Source organism: Cricetulus griseus, chromosome 2 (genome assembly GCF_003668045.3).
Source record: "Cricetulus griseus strain 17A/GY chromosome 2, alternate assembly CriGri-PICRH-1.0, whole genome shotgun sequence".
NCBI lineage: Eukaryota > Metazoa > Chordata > Mammalia > Rodentia > Cricetidae > Cricetulus > Cricetulus griseus.
This window is the reverse complement of record NC_048595.1, coordinates 48,841,552-48,860,585: the sequence shown is the minus strand read 5'-3', so window position 1 is coordinate 48,860,585 and position 19,034 is coordinate 48,841,552. Positions and strand designations below refer to the sequence as shown.

The window sequence follows — 19,034 nt, the reverse complement described above, 5'->3', positions numbered from 1 at the left end:
GTCACACACACTGAATGTAGACCCAAGAGTACAATAGGCTGGTTACAAACCAAGTCTGCTGCGCCCACGAGGACGAGCTATTGTTACTAATAACATCAGGGAAAGCGAGTTGAGGCTCAAAAGGCAGTTGTCTCCTTCCCAGATCTCTGTCAGGCAGGACACCAGAGTTCTAGAACTTAAAAGGGACTTTGGGTGGTGGGTGGGTAGAACCTGTAACGCGTGGGACCCGAGCTCCCCTGGGTGGGCCGAGTCAAGGAGAGCGGGTAGGGATCGCCTGGCCAGCCATGAAAAGGTCCCAGTAGTCTCCTTTCCAGGTCAGGCGGGTCCTGTGGAAGCCAGATCCCTAGCGTCCCGGGCCCCTAGATTCCCGGGGCGTCGCCCGGTGCAAGCGAGGGAGAGGAGGGGCGAGCGCGGGACTTTCCCCGCCTCCCTCCTCTTTCCATAAATCACCGCAGCCGCGGCAGCAGCGGAGCCGGGAAGTGTACGGAGCCGGAGCGCAGCGTGGTGGCACCAGACACCTCCCTTTTCCCCCGCCGCTTTCTTTCCTTTCTCTTCTCTCACTTGGATCTTTTAAACCTCCCTCTCCCTCCTCGCCGGGAGACCGCGCCAGCCGCGCCGCCGCGCAAGCACTGGTGGCGCCGTCGCCGTCTTCGGGCTGCGCCGGGACTCGGAGAAGCGAAGGCGGAGGGGCTCCGCCCGTGCTCGCAGCCGCCCCGGCCTTCGGGCGCCGCGGTCTCGGAGCCGCCGCCGCCGCCGGACGATGGTGGCCGCCCGCGCGCCCGCGCTGCAGCCGGGCGCCCCCTAAGTTTGCCAGCCACCGCCGCCGCGCCGCGGAGCCGGGAGCGCAGGAGACAGGAAAGTTTGGCGGGCTGCGCCTCCCGCGGCCAGCGCCCGGAGCCGGTCGGCGGGGAGTGGCCGCAGGCGGCATGGCCCGCGAGCCCAAGGAAGAGGAGACCGTGAGGCCGACCGCTCTGGTCCGCCGCTGTCCCCGCTGCCCTGGCTGGCCTGGGGCGCCGCGGCCACCCCTCTGGCTGCTCTGCCTAGTGGCATGCTGGATCCTGGGCGCCGTGGCCGACGCCGACGTCTCCATCCTGGACGAGGCACAAGTGTTGGCGAGCCAGATGCGGAGGCTGGCGGCCGAGGAGCTGGGGGTGGTCACCATGCAGGTAAGCGACCCTCTTCGCGCCGCCCCACTTGCAGTGCTCGCCCGCTGCACAGAGAGAGCTCCAGGGCATTGCCATGAGCGCTGTTGCAGGCTGTGAGACCCTTCGTCTCCTGCAGACCCCGCCACATCGAATCCCGTCTGTCCCGTGTACTCGTCTGCCGCTGCCCTCCTCTGCAGAGCCCCTCACCCACTTTCCATAGCACAGCCCCTCTCTCCTTGGCCCTGGTTCCATTATGTTGACGAGGGATTCTCCACTCTACCCGCGTCTCCCTCCCCAGTTTTCACTCTCTTCCTTCGCAGATTTGTTTTCACCCGTCCTCCTGCAAACTCCCTTTCCCTCTTTGTGTCCCCGTCCCAAGGCAGCATGTCCCGCCCGACTCCGGGCATTCTCCAAGGCCCCCCACTCCGCCCTCTTAAAAACCTCCTAGTGTCCTGGAGAACCCTGGCGCACGGGTGGGCGAGAGAGGGAAGGTAGAGTGTTCGCCCGGCCACACGACTGCCGGGGGTCCCTGCTGCCCAGCAAGGGCTTGTGCTCTCAGCCCCGCCGCTTTGGGGGAGGGGACGGGCTGGCCTGGCGGATCCCCAGCTCCAGTCCCTTGGGGACTCTTTTTGTTGCTTTCCGCTCTTGCGGCTGTCGGTCGCGTGCTGTCCGCTGTGTAATTTTTGGTTTGCTGGGAGGAGGAAGGACAAGGTGAATAGGGCTTCCATTTTTCCCAGCGTGTACACCGTTTTGGCTTTTCCAGGGTTGTAGATTAATTGCCTTCGGCTGATAAGGGTTCCTGACGATGCTACTAATAACCCACAATTGTAAAAATTGCTAGACAGCAACCACCTGGAGATCCTATCGCGCCGTTATCCTCATCTTGGCGAAGGAGCCCCACTCAATTAGGAACTGATGAGATGACATTCCGAGTACGAAACCAGCGAAACAGCCTAGCTCTCTAGACTCTGCATTTCTGCAGCGATGATGACGGGATTGGTCTTCGAAAGAAGCAAGTTTTCAGGAATGTGGTCTCAATAGGTTTCTGATTTCGAACCCTGAGTGACCATTTCCACCTCCCACAGGCGAGGTGCTTTGCTTCTCTTTGGGATTCAGGTTTCTGATGGGTTGCTTTCTTTTTAAACTCTACCCTGGCCTCCTAAGAGGTTGCAGTTTGCTTAAAGCAAGTTCCATAGATCTTCTCCACGCTAGCTTTTCTAAGGTGGTGTGCTAGCTTTTCTAAGGTGGTGTGATAGCTTTGCTAGGAGGGTAAATTTTTATTTATTTGCAGAAACCAGGGCCTGACATGCAACGGAGGGGGGTTCTCTTTATTTCCACGACAACAGCCACTCTCTTAAAGTGCATCTTTCGATTACCTCCTATCACCTTGTTTTAGATTTAGGTTCAGTTTTAATTTCTTCTATGTGCATTTTCTGGTTCCTGACTCCCTGACCTTCTAGTAGTGGAAGGCCTTGGGGAGGCAATAAAAGACTTCCAGGTTTGCTTTGCATTGGCGAATGCAGTTCATTTAGACACAAACAGGATTGTGTTTTCCCACAGAGGAACCTCTTTTAGCAAAAGGGATTTCATGTGTTGCAATTTGAGGTTTTGCTTTCAGGATTAGGCGGCCTTTGCCACCTTCACCCATCTCTAGGGTAGACGAAGGATGGCACCCCCTCCCCTTCCTTTAGTCTTGCTATTTCTAAGATTCTAGCAGAAGTTTTACTGTTTCTCACCCTGGTCCTTGACAAAAGGTGAAATCTGATCCTGACACATTGTCATTCAGGTAGGGAGACACTTTAGACACTTTAGGAAAAAAGCTCGGGTCAGTGGGGGTGTGTGTGCCCAAATGGCCCTTTATCCCCTCCCAACTGGCCTCCCTCTAACACCTTTGCAACCTCATTGTGGAAGGGGACCTCCTGTGGACAGGGTTTTGTCTGGCTTCTCTCCCTTTTTGAAAGAGAGGTGCTTACTGTATTTAAATTCCTCTTCTTGAGCAGTGCATTGATCTGCCACTTGCTCCTATCTGGGAAATTGCAGGAAGAGTCTCCTTTGAATGTAGCTGGACTGGCAACTTTGGGAGAAGTACTTGTGCATAATTAATCCAATGCTAGTTAGATTTCTGGCTCTCAGCATAGAGCTTGTGAACTTTGGGGTTTGTTCAGTGAATCTGAAATGAATGTGGGCCCGTTGCCCAAAATGAAGATGGTGTGCCCTCTGTTCTGGAATGTGGGTTCTGGGCTCCAGGGACAAATGGCCCATGTGGATGCTAAGTTAAGCTGGATGACTTCCACACCAAAAAAATTGTTGAGACATCAAGGCTTTGCAGGAAGAGAGTGTCTGCCCCCACCCCCAACCTCCAGTGAAGAGATTGACTCCATTTATTTAACCTTGGCATTTTATGAGAAACCATCTGTAGACCTGTTAATTTTTAAGTTTCCAGACCCTTTAAGTTGTTTCGCTGCTGAAATTTTCCAAAAGCAACTCTTCATTTGGAGAAATTGTAAAGTAGCTTCCCAGTGAGGCCCGTTGTATTGCTGGAGCTCCAATAGCAGCACACACTACTCACTGGAGGCTGGACCCGGAAAACTCACAAAGGCAAAACAGCCTTTCAGTGCTACGGTTTCCCATGCCATAGGTCTTCTGTTTGTTCATAGGGAAGGCTGAAAAGCAGTCTGTCTCACAAATTTTCTCGGAAAAGTTTTCCAACTGGGGTTACCTACTCATGTTTTTGTTTTGATGGTTTTTGTTGCTGCTCCTTTTTAAATAATGACCCCCAATTTTTAAACGATGTGATTTACACTAATCGGTTTTACTGGGAAGCTGCCGCTGAATACTGCCTCCCTGGCAGCAGACATCATAGATCATGGGTAAAAGTCAGAAACCTAATCATTGTCTCCTCGGGAGTCTGAAGAACTGAAGCCATCAATGCTGGGGTCCAGGGAGCAGAAAGGGGAGGTGTCATGGAGACTTGTTTCTGCTTATTCATTTATGCAACAAGCTTTGGTTGAATGGTGTCACACAGTGAAAAGAGCCCCATGGGTGTCCTGGAGATCTGGATTCCAGAGGAGTCACTTGCTAGTTGGGTGAGTTCCTTTGTACAGTGGATGGTGGTGATTTCTTCCTATGATCTGCTGTGTGGCTTGGAGGGGACCAAATACAGGAAGGCTATCACTATGTGGTGACGTAACACCTATCACCATAAAGCTGTGGCTGAGAAGTGTTCATGAATGTGGTAGTTTTTAGCTCTGTTAGGTGTTTAGGGAATTATAAGAAGATATTCCCACAATGCCTTTTAAAGGGTATGCCTTAAACACTCGTTCTCAACCTGTGGGTCACTACCCTTTTGGGGGTTTCCAAATGACCCCTTCACAGGGGTTTGCCTAAGACCATTGGAAAACATAGATGCTTACATTATGACTCAACAGTAGCAAAATTATGGTTATGAAATAGTAACAAAACTAATGTTTCGGTTGAGGGACACTACAACTCTATTAAAGGGGTTGCAGCATCAGGATGGTTGAGAACCACTGGTCTAGAAGAAGAGGTAAGATTGCATAGGTAAAATGCTTAATCCCCAGTGCCTGCTTGTTAGAAGGCATATCTACCCTGGGAGCTATTTCACCAGGCATTTTATAAGCCCACTTAACATTATATGACAATTGAGGCTTCCTAACAGCGAGGGGTCTGGCTTGGGGCCAGTGTGCCCGCCTTGGTGCTAGCTCTGCTGGGCTGGACACGATTGTCGTGAACTTGGCAGACACACCAGCAGGTTGGTCAGACAGCTGCTGCATGGGGCTTGGGAAGAGAAAGAGGGAGGACATTCCTTTCAGAAAAAAAAAAAAAAATCCGAAGTGCAAGTTGGAGCTTCATCTCCATTAGAGCAGCAGCCAGAACAAACAGGGCGATGTCAGGAGTAGAAGGGTCTGGGTAGGCAGAGGTGTCCATTCAATAGCAATGCTGCAAACAGTGAACATAGCTCCCAGTTCCAGGGAAGCCTTCCTGTGCAGCAGGACAGCAGTGCAGGAGTCACCCAAACTGTTACTCATTTTGTACATCTCTAACAAGTTTGGAGTAGAGGGCTTCTTCTCTGAGAGGTCTTGGGTTAGACTTCATTGGTGATAAAAGTTGACCAAGGCCTGGCCCCACTCCTATTCCTATCCTAGTCTCTCAGCTGGTAATAGGAGTAGACACAGAAGGAAGCAGAATGATACGGATGGTTTGGTAAGGCCTAGAGGCCTTGAAAGGTACTGTTGAGTGCTGCGGGGGGGGGGGGGGGGGGGAGATCACAGGGCCACAGAACAGCCTTGTTCTATTCCTGTGGTGATCAAGGAAGTTAGCTGCTTTGGCCTCTGTAGTGCAATGTTCATAGACAGAGGCTGGCTCTGAAGTGGAATCAATGGCGAGCCAATCAGCAGTCCTCAGGCATTGCTCATCTCTTTGCTGGCTTTGGATGAGGAGGCTGGGAAGCTTTCATGAGAAGGCTGGTTCTGACTCCACCTGTCCGTATAGATCCTGTGTGGTATCACATCTCTTTGGCCACACATCTGTGATGCCTGGTCATAGATGTCTCAGGCTGGACTGCAAGCAAAAGCTAATTCAGTCATACTTAGGTGAGGTTTATATTTTTTTTCTAATTTGTGTACCACCCTAGGCATAACCTGCTTTTGAATGATTTAAATGTATATTTATGTACTACACACTATTTTAGAGGAAAACTATTTGCAAATAATGTGGACTAGTTTGTGTATAAAAATCTTAGTGGGAAAATTGTTCTGTCTTCCTTCTAGAATTGAATATTTGGAGAAGAAAACAGAACCGTTATAGGTCACTCTGAGTTGAACTTGAACTTAAGAATGAGCCCAAGGAAAAACATATTGAATGACTTCTGCTGACTGCTGTTGTCTTAGTACTGGCTGGACTTCCTCTGCACTAATGCCTGCCTTGGCTGGCTTCATGCCTTGCATTTGTTAGTTTCCTTGCCAGCCCTGCTTGAGTTGTACTTGGGCTTGGGAAGGGGAAGGCCATGGTTTCACACTTCATAACATGTCGGTGCTATTTCTGGTTGCTGCTTGCCAAGTTGATTCCTTTAGCTTAAGTGGGTAGGTTAGGTGAGGGCCTCCCAAAACTCCACTTTTGCTAGGCGGTGGAGTGAAACCCATTGTGGATCTTCTTGGATTCTGTAAGAATCCGCTGACCTCAGAATATCATGGGGATGGATAACAGTGACAGTTGTTTTGACTCAGCCAATTATTAGTTGTGTAACTTCTTCCCAAATGTTATTAAACCCATCTGAATTTCAGTGCCTTCTCATTTCATGTGGTTCATGGGGGGAGAGATATTTTCCACAAAAAAAAAAAAAAAAAAAAAAAACAGCAAAAACTCCAAACCAAACCAAAACCAGACAAGCAGCACAGGGCCCTGCAGAAGAGCATTCAATAAACAGAAATATAAATATGTAAATTTGGGCGAGGTCTGCTCAGTGTGGGGATGTAAAACTGAGAACACAGAAGCCTGCAGCTCCCACCAGAGACAAGTGCTCATGTCATCCTCAGATATGGGGGTTTTCAAAATGGCCATGCGTCTGCTCCAGTGTTTCCTGGGTATCATGTCCAGACAGACCTCAAGCATGTGCTGCCAAACCACCCTCTAGGGTTTCTGAAGTACTAGAGTGCAATCTGTAGTTATTTATTTACTCTTAAACTTGTTACTGCAAAGTTGTCTTTTTAAAAACATACGAAACCAAAGAAAGTAATATAGGAGTGCACATCTCTCTCACCTCCAGCTGACTAGTGAGTGGTCAGGCTGTGTTTGCTGTTGCCTGCACCTGCTCTTCCTTTCCCCAGGTGATAGGAAGCAAATTCCTCATGCTGCTGTTTTGTTTGTAACATTTCACATTGCATTAGAATTTAATTTATTATCATCTTGAATGTTTGATAACAGTGTTTTCTTTCTTTTGGTTTCCCGTTGTATAGAATTTTAAATAGCTAGTACTTTTGCCCTGTGTCCTGTCTTCTCGGTAGAAAATCTCTGGGTCTCCCCCTAGTAACATTTCCTGTCCCTTGTTTTCATAGCTGTTTTCCCAGGAGGCCGTGAGGTTTCTTGTTTTCTCGTGGTTGGTATTTAGCGTAGACACATGTGCTTTGACGTAGTGTGAACATCATCTGCACACTGTGTTTCCAGAGTGATTTGGGGGTAAGGCAAGCTGTTAAGGGGGAGACCTTTGAGGTCTAAGGGGGAAAAGCTGCTCCATATACCTCTTTGTTTTCTGAGTAGTCTGTGACTACATGCCTCCTTGCAGAATTGGCAGCTGAGAGATGCAGGAGTAAGGGGTGTCCCGCATCTTTCCCATGAGTTCCCCTCTCCTTAGGAGGTTAAACCTACAGAATGGAAAGAATTGCCATGATTGTGATTTATGGTGCCTTCAGGGTTGCCACATCTAATGTTGTCCAAGGTCAGTTGGGCAGAAGGAAGAGAGGAAGTGGACTGGGTGGAGGTCAGTAAGAGAGGTATAGGACACTGTAGCTGTGAGGAATTGCCAGGGCTGCAGGAGGGCAGACCTACTGTTCTCCTTCTGGTTGCCCAGAGGCAATATGGGGACAATGTCCAGGCTAGTATCATTATATCATTTTGTTTTCCAGGAGATATAGAAAGCCTTGGTTCAGATGAAAATAGTAATACTGAAACAGTGCAGGCCAAGACAAACACATCTGCAGGCAAGACTGAGCCAGAGGCCTCTCACTGCTTAGTAGTGTCTGGGTTAGAATTATCAGTGGGTTCTGGATGATAAGGCAGTGCTGTGTGCAGGTTATGGGGAAGATCCTTCCTTCCTTCTTTCAGATTCATTTATGCTTATGTCTGTGTCACATTTCATGTGGGTACCCTTGGAAGCCAGAAGAGGTCATTGGATCCCTTGTGGCTGGAGTTACAGTTGTGACATGGATTCTGGGAATTGAGCTTGAGTTATCAATCTGTAAGAGCAGCAAGCGTACTTAGACCCTGCTGGAAGAGAATTTCTGTGTAGTTATAAAGCAGAAGTCTTTGACGATGAAGCATTCTAAAATGGATTGCCTTGAGAGATGAGTTTCTTGTTATAGATTTCAAATACTTGATTGTTTCTTTTGGGGCTGGAGGTTAAGAGCACTGACTGCTCTTCCAGAGGTTCTGAGTTCAATTCCCAGCAACCACATGGTGGTTCACAGCCATCTGTAATGAGAACTGGTGCCCTCTTCTGGCCTGCAGGCATGCATGCATGCAGAACACTGTGTACATAATGAATCTAAAAAAAAAAAAAAAAAAAAAAAAAAAAGTGTTTCTTTTTGTGCCAGGCACTCCTGAGATATCAGTTAATTTACAAAGTGACACAATTCTAAGAGGTGTTCTGGATGCTTGAAGAAAGGGTGTCAGGGATGGGCAAAGGTTTGATGGGGAAAGGGTCTAGCCTGAGATGAATGTAAGGGTAGGTTAGTCAAAGAGTGGCCTTCTCAGCCGGGCGGAGGTGGCGCATACCTTTAATCCCAGCACTTGGGAGGCAGAGGCAGGTGGATCTCTGTGAGTTCGATGGTCTACAAGAGCAAGTTCCAGAACAGCCTCCAAAGCTACAGAGAAACTCTGTCTCCCCCCCTCCCCCCCAAAGAGTGGCCTTCTCAGAAAGCTCCTATTGAATGGAAAGATGGCATTGGCATTTGAAATTCAGGGAGAAGGGAAGAAAGGGCATGGGATAGGTTGGGCAAGGAGGGCAGAGGTCATGTTGTGGGACCCGTAGGATCATTTTAGCAGTCAAGACTTCATTTCTGACAGGTGCCAGCAACCTTACTTCTACTAGCTTGAATGAGGAAGATCTACTAGCCAATCTGGGCCCCTACCTCAGAAGGGGAGTGTGAATTGAGGGAAGAAGCCAACAAGAAGCAAGAGTTAGAGACAGGAGGGCGTTCAATAAATACTGAGTCCGCCCAAAATTTAATGTTCAAAGTTTTTTTTATACCACCATTAAAAGAGGGGGAGAAGGCAAAAGACTTCCTTTCCAGTGATACAATGAACAGAGTAATTACCTCTCCATTACTGGAAACATCAAGTAACTATATCCTGAGTTAAGTATTCTGTTGTTTAGGCAGGGCATGCAATGGTCACACCTTAGACCAAGCATCCTGTTGCTTTTACATCTTAGACCAGACATCTTTGTTGTTTCACCTTGGAGGAGCAAGGGCAGGTAAAAATTCTCTGACCTTAAGTCAAAATGTAATGGAGTCAATGCTGTGGATTCCTACAGAGACCTATTGTCTTTGCAGTTGAGTCTTTTAGGGTAGCTCTTCCTGCAGGGATATATGACAACCTAAAAGTTTGGCTAGTACCGTTTATCTCCTAATATATCTTTTCATATATCCACATATCTTCCAAATTGGAGCCTCCTGTTTTTTCAGCATAGCTGGCAGCATCTTACCCACTGTTTGGGAACCAGTTGTTTCATGTGCCTGAACCCCTTGGCTTAGAGATGGTGTGGTTTGGGGAAAGGAATCTGGAATCTGGAGCAAGCCTAGAACATAGGAAACTCAGCTAAGATGTTTAAGGCTGTGATAGCCAACACCACCTGCCAGGGCCTGCTCCATTTCTGTTTCCCATAGCCCCAGGTGCAGTTCAAGGAGAGCCTGCTTCTTTCTAGAAGATAGGACAGAACCAGATGCAACAGCCTTATCCTCCATACTGTTCTGTTGCCCACACTGTCAGACCATTGGATACCAACCCTGAGACAGTCAGATATATTGCTCTTACTTGTGAGTGATCTGTTACCTGGAAGCTACAGGCCAGTGAGAAACTAGCTCACCAGAGTTCCTACTGGTGGAATATTGTAGCTGTAGACTCTATTCTCAGTCTTCGGACTTTCTGATCATTCTCATACTGATACTGTGGGAGTCCCATTTCCCATTGCCTTGAATTGGGAAAGGAAGTTTGAATCAGCCCCAAACATTCCTCCTTTGGGAACTGTTTAGCTCCTTTATGGTTGAGACCATGAAGGTGATGATTCAGCTTAGTGCTGATGACGTGATTTTAAGTTATCACTTAGTATTTAAAAGTCAGTGAGCCACAGAAGAAAGTTCAGCGATGCTGAGACTTAGAGTGCTAGATACTGTTTTGAAGGAGCAAATGGTATTGATTACTTGCTGACTACCATTGTGAACCCTGACTACTAAATTAACTCTTTATTCCAAAGAGAAAGTGGGACTGGAAATAGGGCTCAGTGGTAGAGTCATTGTCTGGCATTCGTGAGGTCCTTAGTTCAATCCCCAGAACTGCAAAAATAAAGAAAGGCATAAGTAAATCAACAAAACATAAATACAATAGCAAAGGCAAAGCATTCAAAAAAGGCTAGGGGAAGAACCACTTAGGTCCTTTAGCGTTTGTTTATATAAAAGTCACAGAAGGAAATGTCACCTGTCATTTCAGGCAAAGTTCTGTTTTGAAATTGAGTTAAAGGACTTAGATCTTTCCCCCAGTTATTGGGAATATGAAATCCTTTCGTTTGTTTTGAGTGGAAATTGCAGTAATTCTGGAGGAGTTTGACTTGGTGATGACACAATGTGAATGACATTTGCTATTGAAATATATTTTTTTTAACCCTGCTTTCTTTTTCTGAGTTCAAAGGTAGAATTCCTCCTTAAATTTCCCACAGTCAACTGAGTTAATTACAGTTTGAAAGCTCCCACCTCCAAATTCCTAGTGGATCAACTGCAAAGTGGCTTATAGTCCCCATTTCCCTGGGTGTGCCACGCTTTGTGCTGAGCAGAAGCCCACGTCCTCCATTCTTATCTACAACGGTGTTTTGGTTCTCTTCCAACCAGAGCCCGAGAGTGCAGCCCCCCCTTTTTTTCTTGATTTCCTTTGGATTTTTAAAAATATAATTTATATTATTTTTGCATGGAATATTTTAAAAGATACTTGGAGGCTCTGGTGGAGGGACAGTGTTAAAAAAGAAATCAGCAAGCCAGTGAGAATGAATCTGAATTTTTAATTAGGCTTTGAGTTGTTGCTTCAAAGTGTGGAGACATCATTAGGGATGTAAGTCTTGTTGCATTAGCAGAGACTGACATGTTACTTCAAACACACAGAGTGCAGCTGTCCTGTGCAGATAAAAGTTGCCAAGTGCGGAATAGCAAGGTGGATTGGTAGATAATTAGCTGTCCCACATTACTGCGGTGTGGAAGAAGCCTGCCAGTCATAGGCAGGAGGGGAGGCATTATTAGCAGGAGAAAATCCAAGTGTGTCATAAAGCAATTTGGAATCTCTTCAGCTGTGGTAGAACTGATAAGGCCCATCCTAGGAAGCAACACAGACCAACTCTACTGTATGATGGCCAACATTTTCTTTATTTTCTTCCTCCCTCCGTCCTTCTATCCATCTCTTCCTTCCTTCCTTTCTCCAAGAATAGCCAGAAGTAACAACCTACAAATACACTGATTGATTCATCCATCTATTCCAACTCCATTCCTGATATCATTAGCTTAAATAGTCTTTATAGTTCCATGTTACTGTGTTGAATTAAAAAAAAAATCACCGAAAAGCCATAATGCCTTGGCAGTTACTATGGATAACTGAGAAATAAGCATCTAGCTGGCTATGTCGTCTCTTTGTTATAAATGTGCAGTATTTATAAAGCATCTCAGGATACCTGCATGTCTGTTAGATGTGGGGTTGTGTGTTTTAAATATTTCACTTCCCAACACCCCCTGATCACTGAATATCAAAAGCATAGAAAGGCCTATGGAGGGGCTGGGGAGATGGCTCAGCAATTAAGAGCACTGGCTGCTCTTCTAAAGGATTCTGAGTTCAATTCCCCCAGCACCCATGGAGGAGCTCAAGACTATCTGTAACTCCAGTTCCGGGGATTTGACATCCTCACATAAGCATACATGCAGGCAAAACAGCAATGCACATAGAATAAAAATAAATAAAAATTAAAAACAAAGAAAGGCCTGAGGGATCTTGTCGTCCCTCAGTCCTCACTAACTCACCAGAGCACCTTGTGCTGTTCATCCGTTTGGTGCCTCTGAGGGACACTGGCCTATTTTACTGTTTGCTTCTGCTGTCTTCTGTCTAAGGTGCAGCTTGGCAGGTGCTGGATTGGGTCCCATGCCCTCATCAGCCTCTTCTCTGGGTAAGAGGCCCGTGGCTAATGCTGGAGGGAGTGGCTGTGTGTGTGTGTGTGTGTGTGTGTGTGTGTGTGTGTTCTGTGGATAGTTCTGTTCCCTTCCCAGAGACAATCAGAAAAATAAATCCTGGAAACCTGAGGAACTTTTGGAGGGAGACAGTCTTGGCTATTCAGAGTTGGTTTCGTGAAGAAATGATGGCCTTTTGTGCATCTTAGGCAAGACTAAGCTGTATGCTGATTGTAAACCCATAACACCTCTTATGGGTGCTTGAAACTGGAAATTTCTGGAGTTAGTGTAAAGGCAGATGACTATAAAAGCAGGGTGTGGTAGCCCAGGCCTGAAATCCCAGCACTCAGAAGGAGGAGAGGTGGATCAAGAGTTCAAGGTCATTCTTGGCTACATGGTGAGTTCTAGGCCAGCATAGACCATATCTCCAAAATATTATTAATAGTAAACCGGTAAATAAACAACTTAAACTAAAAACAGATGTGGAATTTTTATTTGCATACCTGTCTTAGATATTAATGTTATATAAGACTGGTAAACAGTTATAGCATGGCGGGAGGGTTGCTGGAGAGGGAGAGCATGCTCAGGAAAGAGCCCAGACTCACTGCCAGGGAGTCTTAGGGTGGTTAGCACTGTCTGTGACCTACCTGGAGGACTCAAGAAATGAAGTCTAGGTTGCAAGAATTGCCCAGGAGGCTTTGAATGGTAGACTTTATAGCCTTCTAATAGTTAATAGTCCAAATTAGCTTTCCCCATTGTGTTTAGTATGCCAGTTTCATTCACTGTTCTAGACATACTGGGAAATGTTTGGGAGCTTGCTACAAAAAGATTGAAAATGCCTCTGATATATCAGTGATCCAGAACAATGCCCAGTATGTAAATTTCTGAGTACTAGTGGGATTTGATGTTTAGGTTCTTCATGGTGGAGAAAGCTGGGCTATGTTTTAAGCGTGGGGAAAATGTGTATGCACTTGAAATTACTGTATGTTTGGAACTAACTCCTTTCTCACAAGGTTAGAATTCATTAGGTAATTAATTTATGAAGTATTTACTGAACACACACTGTGTGCCAGGTACAATTCTGCTTTTTTTTCCTTTTAACTTCTCACAGGCACGTATTGTTTCGGTCACTGCTGTTTCTTGGCCCTGTTCATGGATGGTGCCTGTTTGAATGGTGAAGGTGTGTGGTGAGGTGACAGACTCTTAAGTTTGGAGAAAATCCATGGCAGGCCACTTGTCTTTTTCTTCCAATGTAAACAACCCCTGTGGCTTCCAGGAAACATAATACAAATGTGGCCACATTGTTCTTGGGCTAGGATTTAAAAAGTGAACATCATTCCCTATGTAATTCTTTTTCCTATTAAAATAAGAAGCTTCCAGGATCAACCTTGGCTGTGGTAATAAAATCCTGCCACAGTGGCTCAGATATAACTCCCCCACCAACCTCCCCTCCCCCCTCATCCCTGTCCCACCTACCATTATTTTTAGGCTTATGTATATTGAAATGTGTTCTTTCTTGAGGGAGGCTCTCACTATGTAGCTCAGTCTGGCCTAGGCTGAGGAATCCTCCTGCCTCAGCCTTCCAGTGTTGGGATTACATGTGTTCTTTATAGAGGATGACAGTTTTTCACCGTTTATTGTAGCTTTGATAGTTTACAACAGAATCTTTGTGTGAGCATCAAGCATTCAATTTAACTTTATTTGTATAATTATAAATACATATAATTTTACTTTTATTTTTGTAATTAAAATAATTTTATTTCATTTTATAATTAAAAGTAAAATTTTGATTTTATTTTTATAATTAGACATAAAAATTTTGATTTTATTATTATCATATAAACTTTTCTGTTATCATTTACACTTAAAAAAAATTATTTAGTGTAGGGGTGGGGCATTCCCGTGCCATAGTGTGGGTGTGGAGGTCAGATATTTCTCTCCCTTCACTGTGTGGGTCTCAGGGATTGAACTCAAGTTGTCAGGCTTGCTGGCAAGTGCCTTTACCCACTGAGCCATCTTGACACTTCCAGCTGTTTCTTTTTTCTTTTGAGTGAGTGTTCAGTCAGATATGCTTTTTATTCTTCCCATCCATGCCAGTTCTGATGCTACAAGTGGGGCGTTTTCAAGTGATGCTGTTTGTTCTCCCAGGAAATTTCCTTTTGTTATTTGGAAATATGATGGCATCCAGGATTAAAGAGAATGAGTAGTGATTGGGAAACATGTACAGTCTTCATCAGAGAGCTGTGAATTTTGCACTCCTTATCTGATCAAGACAGCATTGTTTAGGATTAAAGGTTACCAGGGCCTGTAGGTCTTCAGGTGGTGTGAGTCAGCCAGTCTGTTAGGGTTTGCGGTTCAGCCCTGGGCTTGTGTCAGCACCCTTCTAAGGAGTTCTAGGAACCAGCCAGAGAAGAGGCCCTGCCTTAGAGAGGCCTATATTCCTTGAAGTGAAAAGTCAACATTTAAACATGCAGAGCTAAAGAAAGATGAGAGACGGGGACTGGGCAATTGAGCGATGTGAGTGAGGGCCTCGGGGTCTCCAGAGGGAAGGCACCAGACGAACCAGGATGGGAATGGGAGCCGATGGAAGACAACTTCATCTCTATGGAAGTCCTTGTCTGGAATTTATCCTGGCAGGAATGGGGAGTCATGCAGGTCTGAGGCACAAGATTGTTGAACTGACCTTTGCTTTAGAGTCATTTTGCCTGACTGGTTCATCTCGCCTTTCTATTTTGACTTCCCCAACCTCTAACTATTGATGTAAGCTCAGGCTGTAATAAAATAAATCCAGTAATTACAGGTCTCCAGAGGTTTCACCCTTCTGCAGAGGGTCCCTCTTCCCTGCTCAATGAAAGATGCCCCAGTGAACTCTGGACATATTCTCTTTGGATGTTAGTGGACTACAGGAGTTCTGTTTACTTAACCCTATGCCAATCATGCTGCTCATGGTGGTGCATGCCTTTAACCCCAGCTCTCAGGAGGCAAAGGCAGGAGGGTCTCAGTGAGTTCAAGTCCAGCCTGGTCTACAAAATGAGTTCTAGGCAAGCCAGGGCTACATAGTGAGACTCTGTCTCAAAAACCAAAACATAAGGAGGTGTGTGTGTGTGTGTGTGTGTGTGTGTGTGTGTGTGTGTGTGTGTGCGCGCGCGCGCGCGCGCGCGCTCGCACCTTTAAAACCAGCACTGGAGGGGCAGGGCAGGCAGATTTCTGTGAGTTTGAGACCAGCCTGGTCTACAAAGCAGAAACCAGAATAGCTAGGACTGTTATACACAGAAACCCTGTCTCAATAAGACCACACACACACACACACACACACACACACACACACATCCAAAGTAAACAAACAAACAAATGCACCAACCAGGACCTATTTTGAAGCTGATCTCTTAGAATTAAGTGGATTCAATCCACATTTTTTGATTGCTGCATAATCCATTTGGGCAAAGGGCAGGGATCCAAATGTCCACACATTGTCATCCTTCCAGGGGGCAATAAAATGAGGAAACGTTTTGAACATTCTCGATGACTAGTTAGTTATCCTGGATTCCCCACCACCTAGGTTTTATTTTTTATTTCTGTGAGTGCTAGATATGGTCGTGCCACACACACAGTGGGCAGGCTGAGTCAGGAGGATTGTGAGTTCCAGACCCGAGAGGACTACATTGTGAGGTACAGGTCATCCTGGACCACATAGACCCTCTCTCTCCTGCAGCACCTCTCCAGTTTCATTGACCAGAGCTGGCCCCTGACTTAGGGAGATTCAAGTTACCACGCTTTGACTTAACAGCTTTTCTACTGCAAGCTAAGTCAGCATGGGTATTTGGGAAGTTTAATCCACTTAGCTACTGGAAGAACCGCAAACCAGTGGGTAACAATGCTTCATTTCATATATTAGAACATAGTTTAATTTTTTTTGTGAAGTGTTTGTGCTTTGGAATTGCTAAAGCATTTATGTGATATGATAAATATTATCATAGGTATCGTAACAGTGTAGTACATTTTGTAGATGAATATGTTTTTAAACATCAAGTGGCAAATGTTTTTATAATTTGCCATTTGCCAGTTTCTACTTTTTGACCAGTCAATCTCTCTTTCCCCATCTCTAGTTTCTTACTTGACTGTGTCTATGGCATGATTATATTAGAAGAGTTATAAATAGAATTAAGGTGTGGGTTTCAAACAGTCTGCAGTAATTCATTGCACTATCAAAACTAAATCATAATCAATACATATTCAAATGAACATAAACACAAATGTAATAAATTGTTTTTGAGAATTTTACAAGGCAATGGGTATCTGCTTCAAACACTCAGGTTCATTGTATGAGGAATCTCACCCTGACATGGTAAATTCTTATCTAGGAGATAACATGTGAGAATTGTCTTTTATGTGCCTCCCACCCCACCCCACCCCCACCTCCAAATTTGTCTTGTATCTGATGTGAGTTATGACTAATTATTTTAGGACTGTGATGAATTTTGTTTAATTTTCATTTGGTGTCTTGGTCATAGATTGTTGAAGTGAAGGTATTGAATTGCTGTTCCTCAAAATACACACCACTGATGGTCATGTGGGAAGTCTGCAGAGAAGACTGTTGTCAAGCCATCATTTTTCCTTTCAGCACAACAACATGTTCGTAAGCTCAGCCAAAGAGTGCCTCATTCAGTGAGTTGAGACATAGCCTTCCAGGGCTATGTGCAGGGGATTGCAGGACCTACAACCCAAACCTGCGCAGGGTTAACCTTGCATTTGCAGGTGATCCCCACGCATCTTCCTGGAGACCTTATGTCACCTCTAGATTACTAGTAATACACATACAACATTGTTTTACTGCATTGTTATTGAATAGTGATGAGAAAAAAATTCCGCACATCTTCAGTACAGATATACTCTATCCCAATATACTCTATCGTCATTTGGTTAACCCTAAAGCTGTGGAATCTGCAGCTAGGACTGACTGGATCCTCCGAGGTTGGCTCTCTCTGTTAGGAGTAAAGAATAATGGGTTGGGACCACGAGGATCACGGTCCTGGGGCAGGTGGATGGGGAAACAGACCTGTAGATGTGATTCATATTCATATTCATATATATATATATATATATATATAGAGAGAGAGAGAGAGAGAGAGAGAGACAGAGAGACAGAGAGACAGAGAGAGAGAGAGAGAGAGAGAGAGAGAGAGAGAGAGAGAGAGAGAGAGACAGAAGAGGGAGACAGGAAAAGGAGACAGGAAAAGTCCTCTCTGCCCCAGGGGAACAGTGGGAAAGAGACATCATAAATGGGCAGGGGTCTTTCTTTTAAAGGGGCCCTTTGCACCTGCGTGCAGACTAGTATTCATGGAACCCTGGGCTAACCAAAGTACTGCCTGAGTACATTTTGCCAGGTGACGTAGGCCAGCATAATGCCTGAATCCTTACATTCTCAGTTATAAGATTTAAAAATATATAGATATTATACTATTATTATCAATAAGAATTCTAAATGTTTTTCTCCACGTAGCATTCACTTTTCCTGTCTACATTTCTCCATTTTTCCTTGCAAACTCTTAAATCTTTGGATTGAACCAAATTAGCCAGGAAGAATTAAGTAAATAATGAAGTAAGTAATGCTTCATTTAATAAGTATTTAATGTCTGCTTCTAGCCAAGTAGTAGTTGGGCCCACTGAAGTAGAGTGGTTGATCAAATACAGCCTGATTTCCCCTTGGGCTGGGGCACACATTCTTCTGAGGCTGGTTGGTAAGCAGGCTGGGAACAGCAGGGATCAAGGGTCAGTTCAGACCCTTGTATGCAAAGCTTAAGACTCTGGCTTCATGGATGTGAATGGGTCATGTGCCTTGGAGGACCAATTCTGAGGGATTAACTCTTTCATACCAGTCTGCCTTAAACTAAGCTGTATTTCTTAGTCCAGGAGTCTTCAGATGGCTCACAAGTGGCCTGGAAACAATCACGGTGCTCTAGTCTTCCTCAGTGCTTCTCAGGAAACTCATAAGTTGGTTTCTTATTTCTTTTATAGCCAAGCAGGCTCCCTCTCCTGAGCCTTCCCTTCCCCGCCCCTTCCCTCCCCCACCCCTGCCCTGCCAGGAAGCTGACCTGGTAGCTCTGTGGATGTGCTTTTGAAGGCATGAGTCCTGCAAGCTACAAGCCATACTTGAGTAATTCAGAAGGCTTCCCTGGTGAAGCAAGCCTGGTTTGTAGCACTCTGGCTTCTAGAAGCTCAATCTGAAGTCAGCTTTTGGAGACATGCAGAAGCTGGGAAAGCAGATCTTGTTCTCAGAACTACTCCTGAAAGCCAGGATAGAGAACCTTGGATTTTAGTCCAAGCTCTCTCACTGTCGCTAGGAACCTTAGGTTCCTCGATGCACAAATTGGGCAAGCCCAGGCATGGTGGCATATATGTACAATCCCAGCACTCTGGAGGCCGAGGCAGGAGAATTAGAAGTTGTGATGGGGTTGGAGGTGGGACTGACAAGATGGCTCAGCAGTTAAGAGCAAGTACTTGCTGTTCTTCTAAAGGACCTGAGTTCTGCCCCTGAATTCACACCGGGCAGCTCATGCCTGCTTGTGACTCTATTCCCTCCAGGAGGCCTCTGGCTTCCTAAGGTGCCTGCACATACCAACACAGAAACATGCAGGTACACAATTAGAGATGAAATAAATATGTTTTTAAAAGTTGTGATAGTTAATTTTTTGATTGCTAATTTGACAGGTTCTGTAATCATCTAGAATATAAAAACCTG

The 19,034-nt window shown here is 45.7% G+C and overlaps 1 protein-coding gene across 1 annotated transcript in view; it reads left to right on the top strand.

Annotated features, from left to right (window-relative positions):
- The first annotated feature begins 358 nt into the window (after positions 1-358).
- The window catches only part of Cachd1 (cache domain containing 1), a 220,339-nt gene continuing 201,663 nt past the window's right edge, over positions 359-19,034 (top strand). The window contains exon 1 of the mRNA XM_027400500.2: positions 359-1,166. Coding sequence (XP_027256301.1) covers positions 927-1,166 — 240 coding nt within the window. The 5' untranslated portion in view covers positions 359-926. The remainder of the gene's footprint in view (positions 1,167-19,034) is intronic.